General features: G+C 36.8%; 1 protein-coding gene across 1 annotated transcript in view; it reads right to left on the minus strand.

The window, feature by feature from the left end:
* Positions 1–15498, minus strand: part of DIPK1A (divergent protein kinase domain 1A) — a 110711-nt gene that overhangs the window by 27744 nt on the left and 67469 nt on the right. Inside the window, exon 2 of the mRNA XM_030324970.2 lies at positions 7154–7288. Within this exon, the coding sequence (XP_030180830.1) occupies positions 7154–7288 (135 nt within the window). The remainder of the gene's footprint in view (positions 1–7153; positions 7289–15498) is intronic.

Consider the following 15498-nt stretch of genomic DNA (forward strand, 5'->3'; position numbering starts at 1 on the left):
GTGGGTAGGGCAAGGCCAGGGTAGTTCTCCCACCTGTACAATGAATGAACTTAATAGCAAGTCAATGAAATGAAGTCACTTACTCGAAGTCATATAGTACACTACAAGAAAGAAGTCTGGTACTTTGACTCCAGCCTAGGATTTTCTCCAATAAACTAACATAATATGGTTGAACTACTAATAATCAAGAAGTTCCCAATACTTGATGAATTGTACCATCAATATCCAAGATTTTAAAATGTACAGGAAATGACTAGGGGCACTTGGCTGGCTCAGTCGGTTGAGTGTCTGACTTCAGCTCAGGTCATGATCTCATGGTTTGTGAGTTTGAGCCCCACATCTGGCTCGCTCCTGTCAGCCTTTCAGCACAGAGTCCACTTCAGATCCTCCTCTCTTTGCCCTTGCCCTGCTTGTGCTCTCCCCAAAAATAAATATTAAAAAACAAAAAATAAGTAAAATGTACATGAAATGACTGAAGTAATGAGGCAGATTTTCATAAATTACTCATGAAATCAATCATATTTCCCAAGCTTGCTCCCTCTTGGGCATTTGCACTTATGGTCCTTTTTTTAAAAATGCTTTTTGCCCAGATATTCATGTAATTGCTTCCTTCTCATCAAGTTCTAATCAAAATACCATCTTCTCAGGGAAGACTTTCCCAGTTACCCTAGTTAAGGTAGCATGCCCTAGCCATTCTCTACAAAATATTGCTATTATATCCTTTCTTATTACACTTCTTAGTCCCTAAAGTTGTTGTGTATTTTTGTTTTTATTATACATATTCCACTATACTGTAAGCTCCTTAAAACATGGACTCTATATCTTGCTTACCCTAAATCACCACACCTAGAATAATGACTGACATGTAGTAGGTGTTCAAAAAATATTTGTTAACTGATACTTCTTTTAAAATGGGTTATATTTTTTATATGATTGTTATGTGATAGTAATTACCTTGAATATAAGTATTAAATGATTAAAAACAGGAAAAAATAACTAGAGAAAATTTAGAAGTCAAACTGTCAATTTACACAGGGAAGGAAAGAACCCACATTGTTAAACTTCAGCAAGTAATGTTTGTAGGACTTCTTTGGGATCTTCTTGTCCAGAACTAGAGCATTCTGTATTTCTTTTTTTTTTTTTTTAACTTTTTTTTTTTTTTCAACGTTTATTTATTTTTGGGACAGAGAGAGACAGAGCATGAACGGGGGAGGGGCAGAGAGAGAGGGAGACACAGAATCGGAAACAGGCTCCAGGCTCCGAGCCATCAGCCCAGAGCCTGACGCAGGGCTCGAACTCACGGACCGCGAGATCGTGACCTGGCTGAAGTCGGACGCTTAACCGACTGCGCCACCCAGGCGCCCCATTCTGTATTTCTTTATAATCTTCCTTCACAAAGATGAAATAGAAGATTTTGGAGTAAATCTGTCCAGAGTTTATATACTACAAATCCTTTGGCAACCATGTTTTTGCTAAATGTGGTTTTGAGATAATGTAGCTTTATATTTTTATAACCAAATTGAAAATCAGCCATCTTATTATATATTCTGGTTCAGTTCAGTCCATTTAAATAGGAGAACAGTCTATGCAGTAATACAGAGGGAGAGAGACAATCAGTTTAGACTCTACATTTCAAAACAGGAATTACCAGGATCAAAAAAAGTATGTGTGGATATTGCCAAAGGTTGTGAAAAGGCCAGACAATTACATATGCAAATATTGTAAAACTAAAACACAGAAGAAACAAATTTAAAAGGTATTACATTTCAAGCCAGTAAAGGCTGATTTAGACTCTAAAAAGAGGTATAGTCTGTATAATTTGAAACTTATGTGAATATATATAGCTATGGGTTTTCCTTTAAACACCCCCCTTTTTTTATAATTTGCATATTTGCCTGAATGGTTTTCCTGTTCTTTTTCTTTCAATCCATCTGCATCTTTATATTTTAGATGTTTCTCTTGTAAATATCATTGTTTGTTTGTTTTTGAGAGAGAGTGTGTGTGAGTGGGGGAGAGGGGCAGAGAGAGAGAGAGAGAGAGAGAGAGAGAGAGAGAGAATATTAAGCAGTGTGGAGCCCCAATGTGGGACTCAATCCCATTACCTGGTATCATGACCCGAGCCAAAATCAAGAGTCAGACACTCAACCGACTGAGCCACTCAAGTGCCCCTGTTTTTTTAATTTTAGTATAGTATGACAATCTTTGTCTTTTAACTGAAGCATTTGGTCCACTTACATTTAATGTAATTACCAATATATTTGGGTTTAAATATACGACAGCCAGTGCCATGGTAAACCACCCATATCTTGTCCAGAATAAGAGTACTCATTCCCTTATTAGGCATGTAAGTAGTCAACAGCTCTCAGCTGAATCTTTCTTTGGGACTTATCCTCAGCCTTAGAATACAGCCTTACCCAAGGTCATGTCCCCTTAAGGGAGGACAGAAGAGGGTAGAAAACTGTATTCAATGACTGATCAGTGACAAGGTATAGATGCCTGGACCCTGTAGAATCGACTGAGGTCTTTGTTACCACTGTATTGCGGTTTAACTTCTCTGGTCTATCCTGTTTCCTCCCTCCCCTACAGATGTTAATCTCAAGAGCCCACCCCAATAAACATCCTTCAGACAAATCTCAGTCTCTGAATCTGTTTCCCAGGGAATTCAATTTGTGACATCTATCATCTTGTTATGTATTCTGTACTTCTACTGTCTGTACTCTGTACTTCTACTGTCTATATGTTCTTTACTTTCTTGCTTTCTTTAGAACTGAGTATTCTTTTATTATTCCATTTTTCATTATTAGTTTGGAAATGATACACTCTTTTTCTATTCCAGAGGCTATCCTAGAAATAACAATGTGCATATTTTGATCAACAAAGTCTAAAGTTAAAAAATTTTTTTTTAGTTTTTTAGAGAGAGAAGGAGAGAGAGAGAGAGAGAGAGCAGGGAAGGGGCAGAGAGAGAGGGAGAGAGAGAGAGAGGCTCACCATCAGCACAGAGCCCAATGTGGGGCTCGAACTCATGAACTATGAGATCATGACCGGAGCCGAAATCAAGAGTCGGACACTTAACCAACTGAGCCATCCAGGTGTGCCTAAAGTTTTGTTTTGTTTTTTTAATGTTTATTTATTTTTGAGAGAGAGAGAGGGCACGAGTGGGGGAGGGACAGAGACAGGGGGACAGAGGATCCAAAGCAGGCTCTGTGCTGACAGCAGGGAGCCCAATGTGAGGCTCAAACTCACGAACTGTGAGATCATGGCCTGAGCCAAAGTCAGATGCTTAAATGACTGAGCTACCCAGATACTCCAACGAAGTCTAAAGTTAATTGAGTGATATTTCATTAATTAATTGATATTTATAGACTAATTGATATTAACTCGTTGATACTTTTACTCTGCTATATGATAAGAATCTTAAACATTTTAATTCCTTTTACCATTGTCCCAGTTTATATATAATTGTTATTCTACGTACCTCATATAAGTGGAATTATACAATATTTGCCCATTTGTGTCTGTCTTATATCATTTAGCATAATGTTTTTGAGGTTTATCCATGTTGTATTCTTTTTAAAGGTTAGATAATATTCCATGTATTTTGTTTATACATTCATCTATTAATGGACATCAGAGTTGTTTCCATCTTTTGTCTATTGTGAATAATGCTGCTATGAACACTGGTGTGCAAGTATTGTTTAAGTCCCTGCTTTCAATTTTTCTGGGTATATACCCACCAGCAGAATTTCTTGATCATATGTAAATTCTATATTTAACTTTTTGAGGAACTGCCACATTGTCTTCCTGATTCTTTTTTAATACATTTCATTTCTCTGTTGGAATTATCCATTGTTTCACTTATTTTCTTTACCTTTCTTCCTATTTACTTGAACAGGAACACAGTTATTTTAAAATCCTTTTTTGATGATTCCAATATCTGGATCATCTGTGGATCTGATTCTATTGTCCATGTTTATCTCTTGGTTTTTGATCATGTCACATTGTCTTTTGCCATGTCCTGTAATTCTTTACATAATGCTTTCAGAGAGGGTTTCCCTTCCCTTGGATAGACAGATAGAATGGAAGGTGATCATCTTAACCCAATCAGTGACTAGGCTGAATGGAGGCTAGGCTGCGATTCTAGTAAAGCTCAAGCTATTTTTGGCTGATCTCCATTCCAAGAAATTATCATAGCCCTCTAGGGTTTTTAACAGAGAGCCTGGGAATTCATTGGGGTTTCCCCCCATGGGTAGGTTCATAACTCTAGACAGTATCTTGTGTGACTGCCAAAATGTCTGCTCTGCTTTTCAAAGGCTTTCCAATGAGATGTTTAGCCTCCCATTCTGTAAAACCCTAGGATTTGGCAAATATCCCAACAGGATAACTGGCTGTATGCTTGAGGCTCTCTTAGTTTTCTACAAAAGCTTGCTGGTTTCTTGTCCCCAGCAGCAACTCTCTTCCAGTATACAGTCCTACTTCTCAGACCGCTGCTCATGCCCAGTATCAGCAATACCCCCTGAGGGAAAAAGAGGCTACAAAAGTCAGCTCACATCTCTGAGGTTCTTTTAGTTCATCTTTACTACTGGGGTTCAGTTGTTTGGGGTATCAGCCCACAGCATGGTAAACCAAGGTCCCATCCTTGTAGGACCTGAAATAGATTTGTATCCTCCTAGCTCCCCCAAACTGTATTTTAGGTTATATACCCCAGGCAAACACAGTCAACGCTAGGTTCACCATCCTTTCCCAGATCTTGACCAAGTAACTCCTCACTATCTTGCTAGCTCTTTGAAGCTTTTATAATTAAAAAATATTTTTTCTGCTTGTTTTTGGTTCTAATCATACAATTCTTAGTAAATATTACTACTATCTTAGTACTACTGATCTTAATACTACCAGTTTTGGTACGTTTTAAGAACATAATTCCCAAATTGTGCAGAGAAACTACAATTTTTTTAAGCCAGCCTTAGGGAAAAGATATGTTTTAGGCTCAGAAAATGTTTTTGTTATTTTCAAATTGTAATAAGATAACCATTAAATTATGCTAGAATTATTACTATATTAGAATTATTAAATTATTCTAGAATTCTTCTGTTTATTATAAAGTAAAATTAAAGGAAAAATCATTAAAAACTTCAATAATAAAATATTAATAATCATAAATAATTAAAAATACAACTATAATTCACTAATAACAGAATATGCACCAGCATATGCCTTATAACTTGGATATTATTGTATTAATACATAAATAAAGTTTATTTAGTTTGAAAGAGAGACAGAATAAGTACATGCAAGCAGGGGAGGGGCAGAAAGAGAGAGGGAGAGAAAGAATCCCAAGCACGTTCCATGCTGTTAGTGCAAAGCCTAACTTGGGGCTGAATCCCATGAACCCACAAGATCATGACCTGAGCTAAGATCAAGAGCTGGATGCTCAACTAACTGAGCCACCTAGCGTCCTTAATTTTGGTTATTTTATGTTGTTATAATTGATTATATAACTCCTGCTTCTTTCTTCTTCATTGAAGGTGAGCATGTAGGTTTTTTGGGGTTTTTTCCTTAGCTTTATTAAGCTATAATTTTGTCAGTCTTTTCTAACATAAGGTAGCACCAAGAGTCTGGCTCTACCATCATCAGCAAGTGCTTCTCTCTCTTATTCATATATATATTATATATGTATACATGTATAATTAAAGTATAGTTGACATACAATGTTACATTAGTTTCAGGTGTACCTATTTCTTTATTTGTAAAATGGGCTTGGGAGGCTTTCATAGTATTATTTTAACTATTACTGACCCGTATGCAATACATTGCCTGGCCCCAGAGGTTCCTCTGATCTTAAAATTCCTCAAGGATCTGGAATGGCAATTTGGAATGGACATATACAATGGACACCTTTGAACTTGACTTGGGAGTTGTCTTTACTAATTAATTTCCCTGCTTATTATATTAGTGATTCCTCCCTTGCTGATTTCAGAGGCTGTAATACTCCTGAGGAGGTTTCTTTGTTATTTTTGTTGTTGTTGTTGTTGTTGTTTTTATCTTGATTGAGAAAGGCTAGAGTTAAACTGATTTCATTTCTTTAGAACTTTGGAAAGCTTCAGGTTTCCCTGTCTTATGTTCTTATAACACTTGCTATTGTAATAATTATCCTACCTTACTGTATTCAGCATCTTCCCTGCTAGACTGTAAGTTCCCAAGGTCATGATAGCTTGTTCCCTGCTATATGCACATACTTAGTACCACTGGCCTGGGTAAAGAGCAACCACTCAATAACTACAGAATCATTAATAAGTTATAATCACTGGGATTCCAACAATCATATTAACAAAAATACAATTCTCAGATGCAATGTTTTAATATTATTTATATCAGAAGATATTAGCAGAAAACAAGGAGTTAAATTTACTTATCCACAAGGGGCTCCTGGATGGCTCAGTCGGTTAAGTGTCTGACTTCAGCTTAGGTCATGATCTCATGATTCATGAGTTCGAGCCCCACGTTGGGCTCTGTGCAGACAGCTCAGAGCCTGGAGCCTGCTTCATGGATTCTGTGTTTCCCTCTCTCTTTGCCCTCCCCAGCTCTCTCTCTCTCTCTCAACAATAAATAAACATTAAAAATTTTTTAAAAATTAAAAAAATTACTTATCCTCAAACATATAACCAATAATTACTACTAAAAATATTAGACTGATAGAGCAATTTTCCTAAGACACACCTAGTCATTAGGATAGAAACTGAATACTAAATAGACTATATGCTTTTCAGGTACATTTTTGGTACTTGAGAGTGACTCCATTTATTCAAAAGATATGTTCCAGAAAGGTAAATAATACTTTTATACTCTATAAACATTTAAAAACTTACCTGATTAAACTAAACTTACAGTATATTTTAAAAAGAAACCCCTATGCAGTGAGGATGCTCTCACAGTAATCTGTATTATATATTTAGCTTTCTGAATTTTAGATTTTTCAAGATGCAGAACACTCCTACTAACTTGGTCACATCAAAAAGCTAAGAGGTTCAACACAACTCTAAGGTCAAATTAACTTTTACTTTTTGAAAATAATTATTAGTAAGTATGTATAAATATATTATTAATATAACCTATTAATATGTTTTTTCTAAATAGTAGGAAATAAAAAAATACTTACTATTATTTTCTTACAGTCCTTTCCTCTGCATAGTTCTGTATAGGTAGAGTATTGCACATATATAATCCAGCTTCCAACAAAAACCACCAACCAGGAAAAGAAAAGATATTTCATCCGCACATATGAAAAGCGAGCCTGTGAGTAAAAGAGCACATAACAATCATTCATTCAGCACCAAGTCAGTATTCACTGTCCTAGAACGTGATTTTTCCCCCTTTCTTGGAAGATCTCAATATATATTCTAGGCTTTCACATGGCAATTCTCCTAGAACAAAGTGTACTTTCACTGAGTCCAAACAGCACTGGTCTTAGAAAAGGAAGCTCCTCGGTTCTGCCAAGGAAAAAGGGAACAAAATACCCTTTAAAATGTATAACCTTTCAAATATCACCGGCATCGAAAGCCATTTAGGAAGCATGAGCACGTGCACCGTGCTACCCCGGGCACCCTGGAAGATCAGGTAGAGAGACACAATTCCTATACACACTCTGAGCTCATGGGAGACTATTCAAATAAGAGTCTTAAGGTTCTTTATGGATAATCAGTATAAAAATAATTTTGTTTTAAAGAAATAAGGACAGAGAATTTGGCTATTTGTCTAATGTCTCATAGTGAAGTGCGACCAGAATAAGAAATTAAACTTCCTTTTCATTCACTCCTATTTCTCTGTCATATTCAGAGACAAGTTGTTAAAACTATTAAAGGAGATATGACTGGAGAAGAAGGGTTAAAATATATAAAGAATAAATTACTCTTTGCATGTCAGCTTGTAAAGCTGCACAATGGGACCCTCTTTGCATTGTTTTGTTTCCAGTTCTCTGGTAACTAATTGCAACTTGGGCCAGTTACTGCCTTTTCTCTATCAACCACGTATCAGACAGTTTAATCTTCAAAAGTGTCAGCTGGTCAAGATAATTTGACATTGGCTTTTCGAGTTTGGCTCTCCAATGGTTTGGTTTTATAAACGGTAAATCTGGGGAGTATGGAGATAACTGAACAGAATAAATTAAAGATATGTAAACAAACAATGAAAAGCTACTTTTGCTTTTGTAATCACCAGACAGTTTCTCACCCTGGGTAACAGTAGGATACTGTGAGCGCTGTGAGCAGTGCAAAGAAAGCAGAGAGAGATGAAAGAGACCTAAGTGCACCTGCAGAAGACAATGAGTGAAAAGGAAAAAGAGACCCAGGAAATACTGAATTCTGTTGGCCCTATTTGTGGTTTAGATATCTATCTTTTTTTGTGAGATTAACAGCTGGTGAATTCCAGTACCAAAAAACTTGAGTACAACAAATTCACAGTGAAGTGACAGGTCTTCGAGCTTTATTATTAAAATATAAAAAATGCATTTAATGCAAGCTATTTTTGTATAGCTCTAAATGAATCCAGTAAAAAGAAAATTCAGACAGAATTCTAAATTAAATCACATAAATGACAATTGTGTATACACTGAGGGGTTGCCTGAAAGGCATTTAAGATTCCTTAGCCCTCTGAAAGAAATTTAGTCATCAGGCAGAAATGGATATGCACTAGTGTTATGAAGCTTAAATATGATTAAATGACATAATGTCCATAGAACATAAGCACATTGCTAGGCACATAGAAAACACTCGACAAACGTTAGCTAAATCAACTTGCATGGTACTGAGCAAAAAGTCAAGAATGCTCTATGATTTGGCCACCACCTTCTTTTTGGACTTGCAAAAAGAAAACTAAATCTGAATCTGATTAAGTCTTTAGCTCCAACTAGCAGTTTACAGGAAATACAGGGGGCAGAGGAATATAAGGGAGACTTCAGTAAGTGACACTATTAGGATGATCAGCAAACTCCAGGCTATGGAAAACACTGCAGTACAAACAACCCAGTGCTTCAAAAAATAAATTGCAAGGGAGAAAATAAGGAGAAGATGGGGAAACCTGAAGATTAAAAAATATTTGAGAAATATATCAAATATATCAAATAATCACAAAGTGAGTCCTGATTCAAAAGACGTTTATGAGACACTTGAAAATGTGAAGACTGACAGGATGCTATTAAGAAAATGTTTTAATTTTTCAGGCATGATAATGTTATTTTAAAAGAAAAGAGCCCTCATCTTTTAGAGACAGATATCAAAATATTTATGAATAAAATGATATATTTGGAATTTGCTTCAAAACAATAGAGAAGGAAAAAGTAGGTGGGATATATTTGAAACAAGACTGGCCATGAGTTGATAATTTTCAAGCTGGGTGATGGATGCATGCCTTCTGTGTATGTCTTTTTCTACTGATGTAAAATGTTTTTTATATTATACAATAAGGCGTACTTCTACATCAAGATGCATCCTTTTCATACATTCATTCAGCGACTACTTACTGGTTACCTATTATGTCTATTACTGTTACTGTCTTAGGCATTTTAAGAACATCTCCAGTTATAAGAACAAATTATAGATCTACCATACAGGGGCACCTAGGTGGCTCAGTTGGTTGCCCATCCGACTTCAGCTCAGGTCATGATCTCATAGTTCATGGGTTTGAGCCCTGCATCGGGCTCTGTGCTGACAGCTCAGAGCCTGGAGCCTGCTTCAGATTCTGTGTGTGTGTCTCTCTCTCTCTGCCCCCCTCCCTGCTTGTACTCTGTCTCTTTCTTTCAAAAATAAACATTAAAAAAATCTTTTTTAAATACATCTACCATCCAAGTACCCCTATAAATAGTTCAGAGGGTCACTTGAAGGGCCACAGCATGGCATGATTTTACTTTTGGAAGTCCAATCTAATATTAACATTTCACAGGATTTTTTTTTTTTTTTTTTTTAGGCAGGATTTATTTATTTATTTAATTTTTTTTAGAGAGAGTGTGTACAAGAGTAGGGGAGCAGGACAGAGGGAGGGAGGGGGAGAGGAGAAGGGAGAGAGAGAGAGAGAGAGAGAGAGAGAGAGAGAGAGAGAGAGAGAAAATGAATGAATCCCAAGCAGGCTCCACGCTCAGAGCTGAGCTCAACGCAGGGCTCTATCCCATGATCCTGGGATCATGACCTGAGCTGAAATCAAGAGTCAGGCACTCAACTGACTGAGCCACCCAGGTGCCCTGCCCTGAAGCAGATTTTTTTTGTTTTTTTGTTTTTAATTTTTTTTTAACATTTATTTATTTTTGAGACAGAGAGAGACAGAGCATGAACAGGGGGAGGGCCAGAGAGAGAGGGAGACACAGAATCTGAAGCAGGCTCCAGGCTCTGAGCTGTCAGCACAGAGCCTGATGCGGGGCTTGAACTCACGGACTGTGAGATCGTGACCTGAGCGAAGTCGGACGCTCAACCGACTGAGCCACCCAGGCGCCCCTGAAGCAGGGTTTTAAAATAAGATTAAGATATACTATTTCCTTCTTCCTCTTCCTGCCTTGCTCTACAGCAGGTATAAGTCACAGAGTAAAGGAAAAGAACACAGAACTAGTGAGTAGGGTCTTCTCCCAGCATTCAGGCTTTGGTCCTGTCTTACCTTTTTCTTGACACCATCTTAAGGAGTCTAGTGATGTTAACTGCCCTTATTAATAATTTCTATTCAGGTTTTGTACAAATATTCAGTAAAGCTGAGGTAAGATGCTTTCAAATGCACATTAAACTTAATATATGTAGGCAACTAAGGCTTTTGTATATTTTCCCTCCTGCATATTCAATTTAATAAAATGTGAAATCATTTTGCTTTTCTATATCTCTCAAATAGCTACATTAAAAAATTTTTTCTCTGGCATATGTTTAAACTGAAAAACACCCTGTGAACTGCCTTGCCTGCTGAGTGCTTGTCATGATACCAAATGCCAAAGATTTTGGAGAGGAAGTTAGATTAATGATGTTCCCAGCAGGGCACTGGGCATCACCTGTTGTAGACATAATGACAAAAGGAGTGAGACATTTGTATTCTAGAACACCATGGAAAATCACTGTGATGTGGGGTAACACAAAATAGTTACAAGGACCTTCATGTGTCCTTTAATATCTGCAGATCCTGCTGCTTCACATCGTAAAATAATGATTGAAGAGAAACAGCCATAAATGACTTCTCTAGCTATTAAATAATTTTATTTCCCTGTTTGGTAATCACTAAAATGTTTCCAGTAGTCTGTTCTGTACCAATTACCCAGACAATACAGTCTTTGATTAAGAAATGTACTTATTGTTTCTGATCTTTTTATTTATGGTATCCAAAATACTGCCTAGTAGCTTTTCTGTTCTGATTTTGTGCCTAGCTACTAATGGTACACTGCTTTATTCCAAATTATGCTCCTGGAAAGCATGATAAGAATTTTAGTAAATACACTATGGCAGTGGTACACTAGGAGTCACTTTTGCCCCCTAGGGGACACCTGGCAATGTTTGGTGGCATTGTTTGTTTCATGACTGGGGAGTATTATTACTAGAACCATGTGGGTTAAGGCCAGAGATGATGCTAAACATCCTACAATGCACAGAAGAGCCTCCCACAACAAAGAATTAACTGACCCCAAATGTCAATAGTGCTAAGGTTGAGAAACCTCGCATTATGATTATATTACAAAATGAAAACAAAAATGGAAAGAATCAAATTTGTATTACACTTCCATTTTATATTCTTTTTTTTTTTTTTTTTAATTTTTTTTTTTCAACGTTTATTTATTTTTGGGACAGAGAGAGACAGAGCACGAACGGGGGAGGGGCAGAGAGAGAGGGAGACACAGAATCGGAAACAGGCTCCAGGCTCTGAGCCATCAGCCCAGAGCCTGACGCGGGGCTCGAACTCCCGGACCGCGAGATCGTGACCTGGCTGAAGTCGGACGCTTAACCGACTGCGCCACCCAGGCGCCCCTATATTCTTTAATATAAAGAATATAGCTTATAGTCTTTAAGACATCAACTACTACTACCAGTAGTTAGAAAAATATAACATCTGTGTGCAAATAACAGAAGGAGTTCTTTATGACTAGAATAAATGATTAGTAGTATATGAGACAAAAATCACTGGAGATGGCAAATCTATAAATAATGAAACAAACTTTCCCTACCAATTCCCCTCTAAAGAATAGTGATGCTTTTTCTTCTTTTCTATATTGTTTTATCTCATTGTGATATCTTTTTATTTCAAAAGAAATCTGAAAACCTTTGAGGTTTTTTTTATAATTTCAAAGTCATCTTTTTGAGAAAGCATGAGCAGTGGAGGAATGGAGAGAGAGAGAGATAGGGACAGAATCCCAAGCAGGCTCTTGTGCTGTCAGCGCAGAGCCTGACATGGGGCTCCATCCATTACTGTGAAATCATGATCTGAGTGGAAATCAAGAGTTGGATGCTTAACCCACTGAGCCACGCAGGTGCCCCTTCGATCTTGTTTAAGTAATTTTACATCAAGTTTTAAAAACAGGCATGAAGGGGGAAACACATCAAAATTTAGGACTACTTCCAATACTTGTTTTTTTCATACTTAACATCTTTTATAAACATATAAAGCTTTACCCCTGAATACTCCCTGCACAGATGTTCTTAATTTTGAGAAGCAGGGAAAAATATCATATATTTATTTTTACCCACAAAAATTTAGTTAACAAATTTAGTGGACCTGAACACTCAGAAAACATAACAAATAGATAAGGTTATGATTTGCACAAACTCAAATAACAATCATTTATCATTCACCATTTCAAAGAAAAAGCTGAGAGACATGTGTTTGTCTTTTTATTCAAGTTTTTCAATTACCAGCTACCCTGAAATAATCTTCAAAACTATCTTCTTCCTTCTTGTTATATTGGTAACTTTGTAGCTAACTTATAGCTAACTAACTTTTTAGAACTAACGTGCCTGAAAAACTAGAGGTAAAAATTATGGATAAATATCCCTAGACATACTTTTATCCTTTCTTTAAATATATTCTATTCACAGTAATAACACTTTTGAAAAATATGCTAGCTACAAAAAAACAGAAATATGAAGAAACAATTTAATCGGGTAAATATTTACTATATACCACAACATATGCAATTAGCTTTATTTGGAATGACTCCTACACCTTTATTATATCTCACTACTAGCTGCAGGACTATTGGAAAACCACTAAGAAGGTCTAAATGTACCAAATGCAAACTATCCTAGTGCTCTCACAAACGTCAAAAACAGCTATGATTCTCAAACATTTAAAAGATGTTTTATGTCATTCCAAACAAGGAAAACCTTGAGTTTTTAGAAGTTAAAAATAGTGAAAAGAAAGGTTCTAAAAATGTCCATGCTTCCCAGCTTGTCTTGAGCATGAAAATGCTTTTTTTTATGACAAAACTTTAGACAAGTCCTTGTCAAACAGCAGTATTAGTCTAGTGGTCAGAATTTTTTAGCATTCATCTTTCTAAGAGGTGAATTTTCATATCTATAGGAAGAATCCTAGCTGTTCTCTGATCTCAATTCTAAAAGTTTTATTTGCATGAGCATCTTCTCTGTTTTGATTTTCTTGTAAATATACAATTCCAAAAATGAACAGATAATTTTCACATTTTCTCTGAATGCTGGTTCATATTTTTTACTTAGTGACTGACAGCATCAAAAATGCAGAACTCCTGGTGAATTAATTACATGGAGTGATCCTTAAGTCTGTGGCTAGTTTCGATGGTATGTTACTATTTCAAAGAAGTGTCAAAGTATGGGAAAATGCTCGTGATACAGTAAGTGAAAAAAAAAATCAGTTTTCAAAACAACATGTATGCTCCCAATTCTGCCTTTAAAAAAAAGAGAGGCATGCCTGCGTGGCTCAGTCAGTTAAGCATCCGACTTTGGCTCAGGTCATTATCCCACAGTTCATGAGTTCGAGCCCCACATCAGGCTCTGTGCTGACGGCTCAAAGCCTGGAGCCTGCTTCGGATTCTGTGTCTCCCTCTCTCTCTCTGCCCCTCCCCCACTTATGCTTTCGCACGCGCGTGCGCGCTCTCTCTCAAAAATAAACATTAAAAATTAAAAGAAAAAAGAGAGAATAGACTGTAGAAACTTCAAGCAAATAAACTAGAATGTCAAGGGTAGTTAGAATGTCAAGAGTGGTGAAATCATGAGTGATTTTTATTTTTTTCTCTATTAGGCAGATTTTCTATAATGAATATACTACTTTTTTAGTCTGCAAAAATATATCTCTAGGATTTAGAAGTCTCCTGACTGCTTTTTATGAACAAGTAGGCAGTCAGCATTTTACAAAGCATATGGGAAGGGAGTGTAGCCTCCATTAGCACTCTACATAAAAGAAATATTAACATTTGCAACAGCAAAAGAACTCAGTCATGGGGTTCTTCAACATACCAGTGCAGAAAGACAGGGGTTAAGAAAGCTAAGTGTTCCAATTTTCTATTGCTGTATAACAAACTATCCCAAAACTTAATGGCTTACAACAGTAATTTACATCTCTCATGGTTCTGAGGGTTGATTGAATCAGCTGGGCAGTGCCCCTCAAGTTTTTCATGCATTTGTGATTAGGGCTGAAGGCACGTGACAGAGGACTCACAGGGTTAGACCTATCCAACTCCTTAGTAGGAATGGCTGGAACAGCTTCATGTGGCTAGCTGGACTTCTTCAGGGCATGGTGCTCATGTTATTCAGGCTTCTTACAGGATAGCTGACTTATCCCAGAGCAAATGTTCTCAGAGATCAAGAAGGAACCTAATCATTTCTGCCCCACTCTTATGGTAACACAGGGCCAGAACAAATTGAATGTAGGGGACTACTCCATAAGGGCATGATTACCAGAAGGCATGGTTCACTGCAGGGTCATCGTTGGAGACTAGAAACCTCTGCAGGATAGAATCAGCAAAGAAACGTCTAGGGGTAAGAAGAAAAGCAATGTGGACGTGCCAGCCAGAAGAGAGACAATTCTTTTGGCCATTCTGATTATGGGTTCTTCTTTCTTCCTTAGTGGGGAAGAATTGGAAATTGGAGTTAAAATCTATTAATAGTATATGTAGTTGTATATATTTACGTTTAAGTTGACTGAATAAATACAGTTCTTATTCTATATCATAAGCTCAAAAACTATCAATAAAACTTTGTCTTATATATACAAAGTCCCCTGTTAAAGAACTACTTGAGATATGGTTATAGGTTAAGTTTTAATATAGGATTCCTATTACCTTATTATTTCAGTTAAGATTCTGACACCTAGAATGGGAAAATCAGGTGTCCATTTTCCTCTTTTAGTAGGCCTAAGGCACCATATTGGTCTTGATCTTACTGAAGCATACAGTAGCCACAAGCAAATCTTACATGGGAATCCTACTTGGCACTTAAATTCACTAACAATTCACTTAAAATAAAGGTTAGCTAGGTTTTACTGAAACTTGAAGGTTAAAAAAAGCACGGTCCCTTTAAAGTT

The sequence above is a fragment of the Lynx canadensis genome, chromosome C1 (assembly GCF_007474595.2).
Source record: "Lynx canadensis isolate LIC74 chromosome C1, mLynCan4.pri.v2, whole genome shotgun sequence".
Taxonomy (NCBI): domain Eukaryota; kingdom Metazoa; phylum Chordata; class Mammalia; order Carnivora; family Felidae; genus Lynx; species Lynx canadensis.